Source organism: Nestor notabilis, unplaced genomic scaffold, assembly GCF_000696875.1.
Source record: "Nestor notabilis isolate BGI_N333 unplaced genomic scaffold, ASM69687v1 scaffold14883, whole genome shotgun sequence".
Classification (NCBI taxonomy): domain Eukaryota; kingdom Metazoa; phylum Chordata; class Aves; order Psittaciformes; family Psittacidae; genus Nestor; species Nestor notabilis.
Window position 1 is genome coordinate 31,625 of NW_009923526.1, and position 17,058 is coordinate 48,682.

The following is a 17,058-nucleotide window of genomic DNA, read 5'->3' on the forward strand; positions in this document are numbered from 1 at the left end:
ACTTCCATTTGAAGCAGAGATGTTGCTTCTGGAGGGTATGTGGCATGTTGTGGCTGTTCAGAGACAGACGGGATGGTGGGATGTGGTTTCCTGAGCCCTGTTGCTTGACATTGGTGCAAGACTCAGAGGAAAGCTTGTAACTTGGCAAATGCCTCTATTCAAGCAAAACATCTCTTCCTGGGGAGTCACTGCCTGCTCCCATCCTGTTTAATCCATCAATATGAGCATGGCAACTTGTGTACCAGCTCGGAGAACTGGACCTAGCTGCTCTGCCTATAAAAATGAGGATGTGTTGAAAGCCCCTGGCCTTGCAGCAAGAAGAAATGAAGTCCCTGCTCTGCCCCCTACAAGCTGGGTATCCCTGATGGGCAGCCAGTTACCCAGAAGGGGCAGACTTTCTCCCTTTTGGCCCCCAGTTGGCATTAGCAGGTTGTTTTTCAGATGTGTCATTGCATTTCTTCTTTCCTGCTGGTATCTGTGCATGTATTCCAGCTTGTTCAGGTCAGCTGGTGCAGGCAGTGCTGGTAGATGCAGCAGAACATGGTTTCTCTTTCTCTCCTGTAGCCCCGTTTCTCCTTCACATTGGGTGCTGCTTTAGAACTGTCCTGCCCTGTTTTGAACTCTCTATTGCATTACTCTCACGCTGGAGAGCAGAGCTGTGGAATGCTCAGGCTGTGTGGTGGGGTTAATTTAGTTTATTGCAGAGGCTTTAAGTTGAAAGGGCTGGGGCAGGGGATGGGGAGCACTGAAGCAGACACTTGGCCCATTTATTGAGTTAGGAAGGCTGCATCAGCAGGGTTCATGGTTGCACACTGATACAGCGAGATGCTGGGCAAGGACAGTGCAGGGAGACATGTCCCCACCTCTCAGACGTCACCCTCCATGGAGGAGGTGATGTGTGCCTGGTGGTGGCTCATTCTGTGTCCTGCGAAGGTCCATCTCCATAGGGAGGATCTCTCTTGGCTGCAGTGGTGGGAAGCCTGTGCTGTGGAGAGCAACAAGCTTTCTGCTGTGAGGAGAAACATCATTGCTCAATCACATGATGGCTCTGATAATAATTGCACCATGCATTTGCTCCCTGTCCCTTTGCAGTGACATGTGAAGATGTGTCCCACTGCATAAAGTAGCCTCTGAGCTTTAGCAAGTGGTGGTGGTGTGAGTTGGAAAAGGATGGCCCAAGGACAGAGTACACTGGGAGCAAGTAAGAGATGTTACCCACCATCATTGCTTGGGTAACACACACTCCTCCAATTCTGGGGATGGGGAATTGGAACATTATTGGAGTAAATTAATGGCTTTAAGATGAAAGAGGGGAGATTGGGATGAGCTCTGAGGCAGAAGTTCTTCCCTGTGAGGGTGCTGAGGTGCTGGCACAGAGTGCCCAGAGAAGCTGTGGCTGCCCCATCCCTGGCAGTGTTCAAGACCAGGTTGGACACAGGGGCTTGGAGCAACCTGCTCTAGTGGGAGGTGTCCCTGCCCATGGCAGGGGGTTGGTACTGGGCAAGCTTCAAGGTCCCTTAAACCCAAACCAGGCTGGAATTCTATGACAAATAAGTACATCTAGAATTACTGCCCTGCTCACATTATTTTACAGTACAATGAGGGAGTCTAATGTTTTACTGTTGATTGTGTCTCTGGAGAGGATTGTGCTTATCAGGGCAGCAGAATGACATGGTGGCTCCCAGCAAGCTGATGTGCTCCTGTTCTTGATGCTTTCTCTTGCTGTGCTCCCTGGCAGACTTCAGCTGTGGTTGGGCTGGGCTCTTTGGAGACAAACCTGCACTCAGGAGATCTCACCATCCTCGTTGCATTTGAGTCACCAGAACAGAAGCACTTCACTCAAGCTCCTACATGCTTTTGCATGCATTTGATCTTCCCTACGTGTTTCTCTGTTCTCCTGATGAAAATAATTAAGCTGGTTATTTCTCTAAGTCATCCTGCAGCCTTACAGGGACAAGACTTAAATAAGGACTCTCTTTAAAGCAGAGCTGTGTTAAAATAGCTGGCTGCCTATAAATATCTCATTGCTTCTATATTTACTCTCTTCCAGCTCAGTGCAGGAGGTTCTACAGTTGAATCTAAGATTCAACAGACTGATGCAGCCGGTATCTTAACTACAAGGCTGCTTTCTCCAAAGGATGTCCTAGGATGCCTTTGGGGGCCTGTGAGGCTGCATCTCCCTTCCATGTTTACTGCTTTGCTAGTTTTACAAATTTCCTCTTGTCTTTGAAACAAGCTGACTCATAAGAATCCTAGAGGAGCAGAGATTGGTACCAGCCCCTCTTGTGAGCACTATTTTTAGCATAACTTATTTTTGACCAGAGCTGCTCTCTGATCAGGGTTTTCAAAAGAGCCCAGAAGGAGATAAATCCCTAAATCTCAGCTCTGTTGGAGCTGTGGGTTCCTTTGAAATCCTGACCTGCTGGTGATTACTGCAGTGACTTGGTGGCTCCTAAGCCCTGGTCCTGCAAGGTGCTGCACACAGGGAGAATTGTGGCTTACGAGCACAAGCTCTGTGAAGGGCTTTGGAAGCATTGGAAGCACTCCTTGAAGTCTGTGCAAGGATTGAGATTTCATGAGGTTTGGGATATAAAGGTCATGACTGTGGTTGTTAGTACATCTCAGCAAGAGCCATCATAGGAGGGTGGTTTGGTCCTGGCGTGGTCCTTGCAGGTGGGTGTGATGGGAGGCTGCGGAAGGCTCAAGAGATGTCAGTTGTCCTGGCAGAGCTGGACCTTTTTCCACTATACTTGAATGTCTTTTGTCTCCCCCAGAAAATGGTCAGTAATTACAGTAGCATCAAGAAGAAAAGCCATTGGTTAGGTGAGATCACACTGCTCCATCAGCAAGGACCAGGAAGCAAGGGCAGGACAGACATGACTCTGCCTGTGGGCAGGCACAGTAGGAAGGGACCTACAGAAGAGCTGGTTTGCAGCTGGAGCAGGAGAAAGTTGGCTTTGTGACTGGCATTGATTTTCACATTCAGGGGAGTTGCAACTAGATGATCTTCAGGTCCTTTCCAACCCAAACTGTTCTATGATCTTGGGAATTCTATGATCTATGATGATGTGCATCATTTTTCCAGTTCAATTAAAAATGCAAGATGAGAAAATAAGAAATGAAAAATCTTTGTGGATATAGAAGCTTCTTTGTTTAAAAAGTGGTTAAGGAACTGGGGGAAGCTCTTTCTGTGAAAGCTTTCCTTCCTCTCTAGTAAAAAATGTAGCTTTTTATTCGAGAAGTTCTTAATATACTGATGTTTTTGGAGACTATTTTGTTCTAACCCCATTTCCCTCTTTGAAGTACACAATGATGGCACTTAGGGACATGGTTTAGTGGTGGGCTTGCCAGTGTTAGTTTTACAATTGGACTGGATGATCTTAAAGGTATTTTCCAACCTAAATGATTCTATGATAAATCAGGGGATGACCCAAACCCATCCTGCTTGGCTGAAAGGCACGTGGAGGCAGCTGGGTGGCTTTCTGTGTGTTGATATCTCATCCCCCCTTTCATTTTGCCCCTTTCAGTGTGGTGTGGAGCCAGCTCTGTCAGGCTAGATTCCTGTGATGGTCACACTGTTCCTGTCTGGCTCTGCCAGCGGGAAGCTGTTGAACAATAGTCAGCATTTGGGAGGAGCAGCAAAGGGAGGCTGCAAGACCATGTGATGCTGGTTCCACTGCATGGCAAATCCGTGCTGACCAGGGAAGAGAAAAGCCTGTTTTAACATTACTGTTTAAAACTAAATCTCTTTAAGGAACTGAATCTCTCCACAACATTAAAACCTTGCAGAGTAGCATTAAATGCAGCAACCTAAAGGCCCCAAACCTGGCTGCAGCACCAGTCTAGAAGTGACTGAAGTGGAGGGATATTAGAATTTGAAGACCTGCCACTGTGCTGGTGATGGAGGATTTAAAAACTAATAATGACTGTTGTGTTTTTTTCCCTTTCTTTTTGCTTGGTTCTCAGAATTGCTTTCCTTCTGTTTAGCATGCAGCCTAATTGTGTAATTAGACGATAGACTGGAGTAGAATTTAGTGTGTGTAATACCAGTTATAAAGAAGAGGCCTGATTATGTATATCTGCTCAGGTAAATAATACATCAGGGGCATGGAGTGGCCTAATTACTGTTCTAAAAACCTGCCTAATGCCTAATTTACTTGGAATTCCAGGAAGCTTCTGATAAGGTCCCTCAGAAGCAACTCTTAAGGAAAAGAAATGGAGAAGGGATAGAATGTTTTGCTATGTTTTTAAAGCAGCCGTTTAAGTGATGGGAAGCAGCCACTGGCTTCTACTCTTGGATCGTGAGGAGAGGGAAGGTCTTGTGGCTGCCTGTTGGTCTAGGGCCAGAGCTGTCATATTGCTGATCCTGCTTCACCATGAGCTCCAAGAGAGGCTGTTGCTGGCTGAGACATCCACAAGGAATAGGGCTTAATGTTAGCAGGAGCCTTGTAGGTGAATTCACAGCTCCTTAGGAGAAGCACGTAGATGTCCCATGTAGTCACCGGCATTGTCTGTGCATATATTAAGCACTTTGTAAGATCCTCCCCGATGTGTATTGCAGTGGCCTCCCTTGCCCCGGACCTCAAGCTCTCTTCCTTCAAGCACGGCTCTGTCCTACTGCCTTTTGACGTAGAATCATAGAGTCGACTGAGTTGGAAAAGACGTTCAAGCTCGTCCAGTCCAACCATTCCCCAGCCCTGCCAAGGCCACCACTAACCCCTGGCACTGAGGCCTCGGCTACCCGGGGTGTGAACACTTGCAGGGCCGGTGACTCCAGCACGGCCCTGGGCAGCCTGTTCCAATGCCTGAGCACCCTCTGGGGAAGGAATTGTTCCTCAGCTCCATCTAAACCTCCCCTGTACAGCTTGAGGCCATTCCTCTTGTACTATTCCTTGTTCCTTGGAAGCAGAGACCAGCCCCCTCCTGGCTCCATCCTCCTGTCAGGCAGTTGCAGAGAGCGATAAGGTCCCCCCTGAGCCTTCTCTTCTCCAGACTAAACCCCCCAGGTCCCTCAGCCCTTCCTCATCACACTTGTGCTCCAGGCTCTACACCAGCTCTGATGCCCTTCTCTGGCCCCGCTGCAGCACCTCAATGTCTCTCTTGTAGAGAAAACTGGTGCATCTCCCGGTGCAGGCAGGTTTGGCCACCACTGCTCCCTCCCTTCACAACCACCCTGCTTTGCTTTTAGGTCTTTTCTGGGAGCAAACACCATTGTGTATTTCCAACTGGAGGAGCTGATGTGGAGGGAGCAGCGGGAGGGAATTAGCACCGAAGGATCCTCTGCCAAGCAGCCAGGGTGGAGATAAAGCAGGAGGATCTTTGTGCCTAGCCAGGGAATGCTAATTGCCTTCCCTTCCTTGCAAACTTTGCAGATGATGCTCTTGAAGTCCTCGGCAAGATAAGCAGTTGCTGTGGCAGGTGTGCCGAAAGCACCGTCTGGATGCAATTAGATGTGTTTGTGAGAGAGCATTCCAGAGACAGGGAATGGGGCCGTTCATGCCGGGCACATCCTAGGGGGCTTGTCCCACTCCCATGCTATGGGCAGGGCTGCTTGTGGAAAGCATTGGTCGCTTCCAGCCTCATCTGGGGGGGGATGCAGAGGGGGAATCAGGCTGTAGGTTTCCTACATGTCTGGCAGAAATAAAGCCTGAGGATAGGGAGAGGTGTTATTTGTGCTGCAGTGGCAGAAAGGTGGAAAATTCCTCTCTGTGACACATCAGAGACTCTCCACGTGGGATGAGCACCCAGGTTGGACACCACGTGTCCCATCACCACAGCCAACGTGCTGCTCGTGCGCCTTTCTCTGGCCCCAGTTCTCCCATCAAAGAGAAATCCCTGGGTGATTTCTCTGTCTTTCCAGGCTTTCTTTCCAGTCTTTTTATGACTTCAAGCTTTTCTGCTGCTTTTGCTGTCGGGCTTTTCCTTTATCTCTTGTACCAAAGATGCTTGCATTCATGTTGCACGGGTTAAATCACGAGTCCCTTTTCTACCTTCATAGGTGGATCACAGTGTTGTATGTCTGTGTGAGGTTGGTAGGCAGCAGCCGTGGCTTTGTGGGCAGTGAGCTGGAATAATGGGAGAGTTGTGGAATCCTGAGGTCACCTCTATGGGGAAGCAGAGCGGAAGAGGAGCCTGGGCTCCCTGCTTCATTCCCCAGCTCTTTAGCAGCAGCTCAAGGGCTGCAACATCTCTTAGTGCTCGCTCCTGCCTCATCAGGATCTGATGGTCATGACTGGTCCTGGAGAAGCTCCTGGTTTGAAAATGCTGTTCCCAGTTTTTGTGGGCCCTTTGTGTAGAACTGTGTTAAATGGCACTTCTATTCCAGAAGCCTTTATTTCAGAGAGATTCCTGTCTCCTGGGGGGACCTGGAAGTTCTTTTAGACTTGGGAGTTTCTCCACTTCACTGTCCTGCCATCACCCAGCAGTGCAGGAGAGGGACAAGTGGGCATCGCCTGTGTCCAGCTGAATATGCAGGAGGCCTTTGGACACTCATGATCCCACGTTAGCTGAGGACACAGGCTTGAATAGCTCTGAAATTGTGCTGAGGCTCCCCACAAATTCGACCCCAAGCAGACAGGGCTGCACTTCCTTCAGGTGGTGTGGATGCGGTGGAAAACCTCTTCCACAAGTGCAGTACGACTGGCAGCTCCTGCCTGGAAATGCTCAGTGCTAAAAAGAATGATTCATGGTGGAATTGCCCAGCTTTCCTCGGTAAGGGTGGCCAAGAGGAGAGCTTGGCTTTAGATGGGAAGCTCTGAGCAGGGTGGCCAGGTCTGCCCCCCAAAACTAGCCTCAGGAAGGGGTCCATTGGGAGGACTGGGAGCAGCCAAGCTGGGAGAAGACAGCAGCACTTCTCCCAGCAGCACAAGGCTGGCACTGAGGAATCACATCAAGTGAAACCCAGTTTTGCTGCGGCGGCAGTTCGAGAGGCCTCCAAACAAAGATGATGCTCCTGGGCAAAGAGGAGGGGAAGCTGGAAAAACTGATGATCCATGTAGGAAAGAACAAGGTGCAGACGTGGCTGTCCTCCTCCTGTGTACCACTGCCTTCTCATGGGGGTTTTAAGGGGGATTTGATTATCCAGCATGATCATCTGGTGCAGGAAGGAGCCACTGCAGGAATGAAGGATCAGCTTTGAGGTGGGGACCTGCTTCCCAGCATCACTTCATCCATGCAGCCATGGTCTGGGGGTCCACTAGGACACCTTTGTGTGCTGTAAAGTCCTTTCACCCATCATTTCTGCCCCACTCCACCAGACATGGAGGCAGCAGCAGTTTGCACTTGGATGAGGGTGTCAGGAGCCTTTGCTTTGCCCTCCTGTGTGTTCATTGGCTAATTTTCAGAGGTTACCAAGATGTTACTGATGATGATGATAACAGTAATAGGGGAGATAGGTGGCAGATTAATTCCTCTAACTCTAACAGGATTTAAGCTAACGAGAGAGGAGGGCTTTCTTTTTTTTCCCCTCCCTCTTTCCTTTCCCTTCCTCTTTTCAGGTATTTCCTGTGCTGGGGATAACACCACCAAGGGGTGTTAAATTGGCTCTGAATGTCCACCCCTGGCTGTCCACATTCTTGTAACGATTTCATTAGCTTGAATTATCCACGTTATTTTCTTGTAATGGGATTAGCTGTACTGGAGTCAGTGAAGTCCTGGAGCGGGAGGCGGGAGGGCCCTTCCGCTGCCTGTTTCATTAACTCTCTCATGCAGGGGGTGGAACTGGCCATGGCTCAGCCCAGGGGCAAAACCATTTGCCAGGGTCCTTCCTAAAGGAAGAAGAAAGAAAAAGGGCCATTATTTCCCTCCCCATTCCCTTATAATCAGCAAATCAGTGCAGAAGCAGAGGCTTGTAGGGATGTAATTTGCTGGGGGAAGGAAGGTCCTATTTGGGGGTGAGGGGGGGTGGAAATAATATAGTTAAGATGACCATTGCAGAGTGATTGAGTGAATTCTGCTGGACTGGTGCGTGGCAGCAGACTGCTGCTGGGGAAGAGGTGGTGCAGCAAGGGAAGGGAAGGACTTGTGTCTCTTGGACTCATGTTCCCTGCCCAGAGCCATGCCTGATGAGTGGTTACGCTGCCTGGCTCATGCACTTGAGCTCTGTCCCAGTGCTGCCAGCAGTCATCAGGGAGGATGGAGTCAGCAGCACACGGTCCAGTGCGAGGCATCTCTGCCCATGGCAGAGAGTTGGAACTGGATGATCTTAAGGTCCTTTCCAACCTAAACCATTTTATGGTTCCATGAGAAGGCAGTGAGAGCAGAGGAAGAGGTGGTGGCAGTAGATGGAAGCCCACAGGAAGGTTGGCAACCTTGCTAGGGGTTTTCATGAGCAGCTTTTCACTAATATCTAATCTAAATCTCCCCTCTTTCATCTTGAAGCCATTCCCCCTTGTCATCGCTCCTGAGCACCTGCAGTCTGGGCAAGGGAGCGCACAAGAATTAGTAAATCCCTTGCACTAAGCCGGGCTGTGAGGAGGCACCTGGGGTGCAGGACAACAAGGTCGCACACAATCCAAAAGTGAACGGCATGGGGTGGTTCCATGGTATCTAGTCTAAATCTATCCTCTTTCAGCTTGAAGCCATTCGCCTTTGTCACTGTTTATTAGTTAGTTATATTAATTGTGCTAATTGCCATAACCACAATTAATAGAGGCAGTTTTGATGGGGGGCAAAAGCAAAGAGCAGGAACTTTGCCAAGGAGGCAGCAGGGTTGCAAACCTCCTAGCAATCTGCCATGCATACATTGCTTCATCACCTCCTGCCTTCCTTCCCCACATAGTAATAAGTGTCCTCTGAAATCCCTAGTGAGATCAGGGCTTGGAGAGGTGTGGGATGGGTCTGAAGGACCTTTCCCTTGACAAGTCATGCATCCCGTGCTCAGCAGAAACATGTGATATTCCCAGAGATGCTAGAAGGGCCGTCCCCTCCCTTCCACCCACATGGGATCCAGCACTTCTGCATGGCATTGCCAGCTGTCAGGTGCTCTTGTGCTGCTTTGGCAGCTCTTCCAGTGGTGCTGCAGCCACCCCTTCTCTTCCCTGGCTGAACAGAGGGAAGAGAAGTAGATTTCTTCTCCACACTGCAAGTTGGCTGCAGGTCAGAGGAACATTACTGCCTGGGATTGTAATTATATCCTTCTGGCACAGGCCAACTGGGAGGCAAGTCCTTTGCCTGCTAATTATAAGACATTATATTGCTCTTAACCAGAGCACACTCTAGCTTGGTAGACAACATACTGCTCACTTGGAAGGTGCTTGCCCATCCTGGCCAAGAAGCCAGACAAGGACAGGGATACAGGATACAGGTGATCTCCAGAAACTTTCTTCCCTCCTCTGCCAGCAAAACCCACAAGTTCTTCCCCTGCAGCTCTGTCCCTTTCCATCACTGCTCTCCTGCTACCAAGCTCATTGTGCTTGTTATTTTCAAGTCCCAAACACAAAGACATGTTCATCGTGCTTGATCTTGGTGTGCCCTCAGCTATAAGCTGATCAAGCACTCTTGGATTGCCAAGTTCTGTAAAGAAAACCTCTTCCTCTGGTTTACATCCCTTTAAGAAGTAGACTGAGATGAGCTCTGAGGCAGAAGTTCTTCCCTGTGAGGGTGCTGAGGCGCTGCCACAGGGTGCCCAGAGAAGCTGTGGCTGCCCCATCCCTGGCAGTGTTCAAGGCCAGGTTGGACACAGGGGCTTGGAGCAACCTGCTCTAGTGGAAGGTGTCCCTGCCCGTGGCAGGAGGTTGGAACTGGATGACCTTTAAGTTCCCTTCCAACCCAAACCAGGCTGGGATTCTATGATAATCATGAGCAGCTCTATGGGGAGGTTTTTCGTACAAGACGTGGTTTTGCTGCACTTGTTGCAGATGAAATCTCAGCCTGGTGTGGTGCCACCAAGAACTGCAGGGGTGCCTGGCCAGACATCCAGCCCCAGGCCAAGCATATGGGTCTGGTGGGTGCAGGACTCACCAGAAAGGAGCTTAGAGTCTTCTGCAAACAAGTCAATGTCTCAAGAAGGAAATGGCTTTGCTCCTGCAACCTTCAGGTCCTTCAGTGCTTGTGCTGGAGCTGAGCCCTGGTGCAGGAGCTCAGGAGCACTTGGGGAAGACCTGGATGCTGGTGGGTACAAACCCAGAAACCAGTCTGGTTTCTCACTCATACTATATCCAGGGCCTTCCTGGTAAACCATTGTGCTTGGGGCCAGGAGCTTGGCACAGTGTTGTGCTCCTCACTGGCAGAGGGGTTTGGTGCCAGTGCTTTCTGATCTCTGTCCAGTTTGACAAGGAGAGAGATGTTGGCTCCAAGAACCCCCAAGAACCCCCATCCTTGGTCAGCTTCAAAAATCCCCATCCCTGCTGCATTTTCATGCTGATTATGCCCATTGGAACCATGTTCTGGAAGGGGAAAGAGGTGTCGGTGACACCCAAGTTGCTGTGAGTCCCTCTGCCTTCGAAGCCATCCCCACCCCTGGGAAGCGTGTGGTTTAAAGCAGCTCAGTGGGATCTTACAGTCGAGCTGCAGTTTAGCAGCCTGTATTAAAGCTGCTTTCTTCCCTCCCCTCTCATTTTGCTCGGGTTTTGCTTATGTCCCTTTTTCTTCTGCCATCCTTGCTCCTGTGGCTTTGCCTGTGGCACGGTCCATGCGCAGCCATCCCGAAGCTGGAAGGCTGCAGCATCGATGTGGGAGCAGACATGCAGCATCTGCCTTCCCTGGGTACTGGGAGCCTGGCGCTGCAGGGGGTAATTGGGTTCCCTCCTCCTCTGCCTTCCTCCCCCCCCAAAATCCAGAGGAAATAATTGGAAAAGAGAGGTGTGAGCCTCTGCCTGGCACTGGAGAGGGGAACATTAAAGGCCCGAGCTCTCCACTTCATTCGCAGCTCCTGGGCTGGTAATTGCTGTGTTGTGGTTTCTAATTAGCACCACAGTTGGGGGTAGGTGTTTTACTGGCAGCCCTGGTGGGGTCAGCCCTGTCTCTGCCGTGCCCCTCGGCTTCCCTCACCCCCCTGCTTTGCCTGCCTCCTGATGGATCCATCCCTCTGGGAGCAGCTGCTGGGTACCGCTGTCCTTCCTCCCTGCAGCTGCCTGCTCAGGGAGATGCTTGTGGCCAGACCCGCTCTGGATCAGGTCCCCACTGCCTCCAGACATCTCCCAGCATGGGTATCTCTGAGCTGGGAATGAAGGAAAGAAGAAGCATCTTCTCCTGTCTCTGCCCAGGGTTAAGATGGGTCACCACAGCTGCCCCTGGGACCCCATGAGCACCTTCTTACCTATCCTCACCCATCTGCATGCTGGTTCTTGGTGTCAAAGGAAGACAAGCGGTGTTGTCGTGCACAGAGTAAATGTTGTCTGAGACCTCCTCCCTTTTAGCAAACACTCTGCTCCCCATAGGCAATGCCTGTGGTGTTTTCCATAGACTGCAACAAGCACACCCCTGCCCATACCACCACAGGCTCTCTCTCTAGGTGGTCATATCCTTGGGCTGGGAGCTCTCTCATTACCTCTTCCTTAACCCAACTGTGGCATTTGAGCTGCTACAGGGATGCTGCAAGCTATAGGAGCCACCCACAATGCTCCTGGGGCCCCTATTGCCCATACCCCCATGCAAGAGGACCCTTCTGCTGCTCCCGGGACTGAGCATCCCCACAGTGGAGGCTGCTCCCTCCCCTCCACTCAGGTTTGTTTGTTTGTGTAACACCAGCTCGAAGGGGGCAGGAGGGAGGGAAAGCAGTGAGGAGGAGACGTGCAGATTCATTTTGCAGCTTCATAATGGTACATTTACACACCACGTTGCCTAAGGAAATTGGGGAGATGAATGCCTGGTCATGCTGCCAGTGCACCAGGTTAACTCCTAGGATTTAGCTTATATCATTTCACGAGAGCATTTATAGCCTTTACTGTGTTTATTCCCAGGTGCTCTTTGGCACTGCTGCATCCTGGGTTCCTTTTGTGTATGCACGTGTGTGTGTGTGTAGATTTTCAAATAAAATAACACATCTAGTCAGACCTGGTCCACATTAAATATTTATTGCCTGCAGTTTGTGCATATGTGTTTGATAAATGGCTGGAAGGGGAGGGGAGGAGAAGGGGAAGTGAGAGCTTGGATGCAGAGAAAGCATCGGCTTTGTCCTGGAATTTCTCCAGGGGATGGCAGTGGAGAGGGCTCTTTTGGGTCTGTTTTCAGGCTTTTTGGACAAGGTCCAGGCTAGTGGGATGGTTGGGTGCTTTGGTGCTCAAGTGACAAGCTCCTTTAGGGACAAGCATGCCATGACAAGGTGTCACTTGGGTCATGGCTGAGCCCTACCTCACACCCTCCAGCTAAAAAGAAACCCCCTTATCTCTCCATTCCTTGACTTGCCACCTTGTTGGCACTCAAAAACTTGTCTGAAATGCTGCTGGATCTGAGGGTTGTTGTGCAGGACTTGGGTCTGCGGAATTCGCCTCTTTCTACATTCAGGAAGCTTAAGTAAAAGCAGTTTATTCCAGCCCATGAAAGAGGCTGGGTGGCTGGAAATGCAGGTACCCAAGTGTTAAAGTGAGGAAATGCAGTCTTAAAAGTGATGTCCAGCATCCATGGAGCAGAGGGATGGGGCCACAACAGGCTCTGGGGATGGAGAAGCTACTCTGGAAAGAGAATAGGTCCCCATGGGGCTATGCTCTGTCTCATGCCTGCATCCTGTATGCTCTTCAGAGGTGCAAATACATCTGGTTTGGTGATGGACTGGAGCAGCAGTAACCTGGAGATGCTCTTTGGCTGCCCTGAACAGGGCCTGCAACCAGTAGCACTGTGGTTTGTGATAAACTGATGGTTCTTTCCTTGATCTCACAGTGTCTTTGCTTTTCCCTCTCTAATTCCCAGCACCTTTGGAGAGCTGAAGACTGTCCGGCTGCCCAAGAAAATGGCAGGAACAGGATCCCACCGGGGCTTTGGCTTTGTGGATTTCCTCACCAAGCAGGATGCCAAGGTGAGATGTAGTCTTCCTTTTCTGGCACTCCCCAAGCCTGCTCTCAGAGCAGAAGGTGATGAAGGGAGCCTGGAGGCTCTGTCACACTGAGCCTTAGCCCAGAGTTGGGGCAGGCTGTTACCATTCACCAGCAAAGCTGCCTTGAGGCTAAAACCTCCAGGTTACGTGACAGAAACCAAACCTAAGCCATAATGGGCACAAGTTTGGTGCAACTGATAAAATGGCTAAAAATTCTTCTACTGTAGAAGGGCAGGGGGCTTATTTTTGAGGTTTGTCAGAAGCCAGGTGAAAAGGGATGGGTTTGACCAACATTAACACATCAGGAAACCTGAGTACATGTCCCACCTTCACTATTGCCTTGGGTTTAGGGGAGTTTTGGATATTGTGGCTGTTCACTGTTGTAAACCGTGCAAGGCCAGTGTTCATCAGTTCCTGTGTGTGTTATGAGACCCCCTGCGAGCATCCTTCCCCTGGTGCTTTTCAGATAGTGCACTAAAGCAGTGGCTGTGAATTGGCCAAAAGGATGGGCAAGCAGAGAGAACAGAAAACCAAAGATCAAGTTCTGTAATACAGTCACTTGTCTTGGTCTGAAGAGGGGACTTGGCAGTCACAGCTTGGCCGAGGATGCTTTCTCAGAATGGTCTGCACTGGTTATTTCACAATAACCTGAAAAACTGCAGCAGCAGCAAACTGTGCCTTTCTCAACAACAAGAACTGAGCTCCTGAAGGTTGAAAGCACGTTTTGCTTTAACCAGAACTCACAAATTGTTCCAATATCTTGATGTCTTCACAATCTATATGCACTTCCTGCTGCTAAATATTCCATAGCATTTTAAACTGGGATAGATTCCTGTTCAAAATGCTATTGTCTATTACTATTTTGGAGCTTTCCTATATGGTGAAATTCCATAATTCCAGAAGAAACAAGAGGGTTGTAGCCTGTCTGATAGTGATGTTCTCTCTTTGCCAGTGGTTCAGGAGAAGGCAAGACCAGGCATGGTCTCTCATGGCCTGGACAGGAGGAGGGTCCTCAGCCCTGCTGGAAGCTGCTGTGTGGGTACTCCCAGCACCAAAGCACTGCAGGTTTCATCCCCACTGCTGGCCCCTGGCAGTTTGCACAGTTATCTTGAAGGGGAATGGTTGTGGGCACAGGCCAAGGGATGTTATTGCTGAAAGGAAGGGGTCACATGGGTCCACTGACTCCTTGAGACTCTGAATTTACCAGACCATGAGCAGAACTGAAGGACAGAGGAGGAGGAGCAAGCAGAGCCTGTGTTTATGTTTTTAGACAGGATTCATTGATCCAGGATCACAAGGGACTATTAGATCATCCCTTCCAGTCTGACCTCCCATATAGCACAGTACATAAAGTTTCTTTGTTAGTCCTGTATTGATCCTAATTCAAACTTCTTTCTACTCAGCATTTGTCCTTTCCTTGCTCACTGGGCAGCATGGGGTGCAGTGAGTCCCCTGGGAACTGGTTCCTCTCCCTGTGCCCATGGCTCTGCTCAAACTCCAGCTCAGGGCTGCTTTGCTTTAACCTCTGCTTCACTCCAGAGTCACTCAGTATTTCTTCCAAGTGTTTGAATTAATCTTTTCCTAAAGGAAATGGAAAGGTGCATACATGGACCTGGCTGGTTATCATCGAACCATAGAATCCCAGCCTGGTGTGGGATGATGGGACCTTAAATCTCATCCAGTTCCAACCCCTTGCCATGGGCGGGGACACCTCACACTAGACCGTGTCGCCTGCCTTGAACACGGCCAGGGAGGGGCCAGCCACAGCTTCTCTGGGCACCCTGTGGCAGCGCCTCAGCACCCTCACAGGGAAGAACTTCTGCCTCAGAGCTCATCTCAATCCAATCTCCCCTCTGGCAGGTTAAAGCCTGTCCCTCCAGGCCCTTGTCCAAAGTCCCTCTCCAGGTTTCCTGGAGCCCCTTTAGGCACTGGAGCTGCTCTAAGGTGTCCCCTTTAGGAGCCTTCTCTTCTCCAGCTGACCCAGCCCAGCTCTCTCAGCCTGGCTCCAGAGTAGAGCTGCTCCAGCCCTCGCAGCAGCTCCGTGGCCTCCTCTGGACTCTCTCCAACAGTTCCACATCCCTCTTGTGTGTCCTTATTGCTGCTCAGTTTGGGGTGCATGGGACAGCACTTGCTTTTCTGCTTGCGTTCAGGAGGAAACAGGGCAGAGGTTCAGTGTCTCCCTCCCATCCCTCTCCAGCTGCTTGGGGACCTGGTGGCTGATTCCAGCTGAGCTGGACAAATAGAGATCTCAGTGGTAGGAAGTCCATCCATCCTGGGGAGCACTGGGAGGGCACTGGCTTTTGGGCAGCATTCCCAAAGCTCGTGGAAGCCACAGGAGAGGCGAGCATGCAGGGAGCAAGCTGCCCTGTGGAAGAGCATCTGTGGGGGATGTTGTTCTTCTCCAGCAAACCGGCTCTTCTTCCTTCTCCTTTTCTTTTTATCTCCCTCATCTCTTTGAGGGATTTAATTGTCTCACAAGTGTCACATCAAGTACACTCCATTGGCCGTCTGCAAGAGGATGCGCTGGGTATTGATGAATAGGATCCTGAATATTGTAAACAGGGCCATAATTGGCTCCGAGTTTATTGCCTAGTGAAATGAAAGAGGAGGGGAGTGGGCCTGGAGACCTCGGAGCTGAATAGCTGTGGCTGTCAGTGATGTTGTTGCTCAGAGTGGTAATGTGGAAATCGCTTCTAAGCATCTTATAAAACATGATGGGTTTGTAATGGAATAGTTAGGGGGGCTTTGTTGAGCATTTAAAGCTTGTGACCTCTCGTGTTTGTCTTTTTCTCTGAGCAATCACAGCTGCTGTGGGAATGTATATGGAGATTTTCCAAAGCCAGGACAGAGATGTGGGGCTCCTGCTCCGAACTGTCCTGTTGGGTTCCCTCAGCCTCTGCATATGCTCTGCCTAAGGAGAGCAGTAGGTCACCTTGCTTTTAGGGAAGGTGACGTTCAGGCAGGGCACAGGATGCTGCCAGTGGGAGCATCTTCTCATCCCATCAGCTACTCATCCTTCAGAGCCCCATTCTGAAGCCTGGCTTTCCCACAGTGATGTCTACAGCCAGGGCTGTTTCTTGGGTCATTTGACAGCTCCCAGGGTGATGAATGGACTCAACTGGGAGTGTTACACTACCATCAGGTGAAATTAGCAGCCCTCTGTCTTCTGTGCTGTGAGCATTATTTAGCAGATCACAACACACACCCATGCCAAGACAGGCAATGGGGAAGAACTCATGTCAAAGACAGCAGTGTGAAGAACAAAGTAATACTCACAAAGATGGTTTGTGTGCCTGCTGATCATAGAATCACAGAATGGTTGGATTGGAAGGGGCCTTAAAGCTCATCCAGTTCCAACCCATTGTCAGAGGCAGGGACACCTTCCGCTAGAGCAGGTTGCTCCAAGCCCCTGTGTCCAACCTGGCCTTTGGTTTTAAATCCCCACTGCCAGCTGACCACTAGCTGAGAGTACATGGAAGTTCAGGGATGAGAAGGGGAACTTTGATCTGCTGGCAATAACAAATGAATCCCGTTAAGGCAGCATTACCCATTTGACATGTTTCCTGACATTCCCTGGGTGGAATTGCTGGAGGATTGTTTTTATTTGTGAACTATTAACTGGAAGCCAAGTTTCCACTTTTCTCCCCTGTTGATATAAAAATGCATCTGGTCTCCAAACAGAAATTGCCCATTCGGGAAAGACAGTCAAGCCTTTAAAAATGCATACACATGGAAGGAAAAATCCTCGTGTGCAGCTGGCATCACAGAGAGCATCCTCAGTTGGGACTGGCTTTTGTAAGGAAGGGAAATTTATCAAGCTCCTAATGTTGTTGACCCTTTGTCCCTCTAATGACTCCAGCCCGGAGGCCCTTCAGCTTGAGTATTTAATAGGGCAAGGGGGAATCTCTAGGCAGAGCAGCACTGTCCTCCAAATTAACATGGCGTTTAGGGATAGAGCTGTAGCACTTGGGGGTGACAGGCGCAATGGTCCGGTCTCTTGATCTCTGCCTCTCCACTGCCCCGGCGCAGCAGACTCTGCTCCAGAGCAGCATCTGTCATGTCCCAGTGCCTTCATGTGAGTATATCAG

General features: G+C 50.1%; 1 protein-coding gene across 1 annotated transcript in view; it reads left to right on the forward strand.

Annotated features, from left to right (window-relative positions):
* RBM19 (RNA binding motif protein 19) overlaps positions 1 to 17,058 on the forward strand; it is a 58,075-nt gene that overhangs the window by 30,476 nt on the left and 10,541 nt on the right. Inside the window, exon 22 of the mRNA XM_010012188.1 lies at positions 12,847 to 12,952. Coding sequence (XP_010010490.1) covers positions 12,847 to 12,952 — 106 coding nt within the window. The remainder of the gene's footprint in view (positions 1 to 12,846; positions 12,953 to 17,058) is intronic.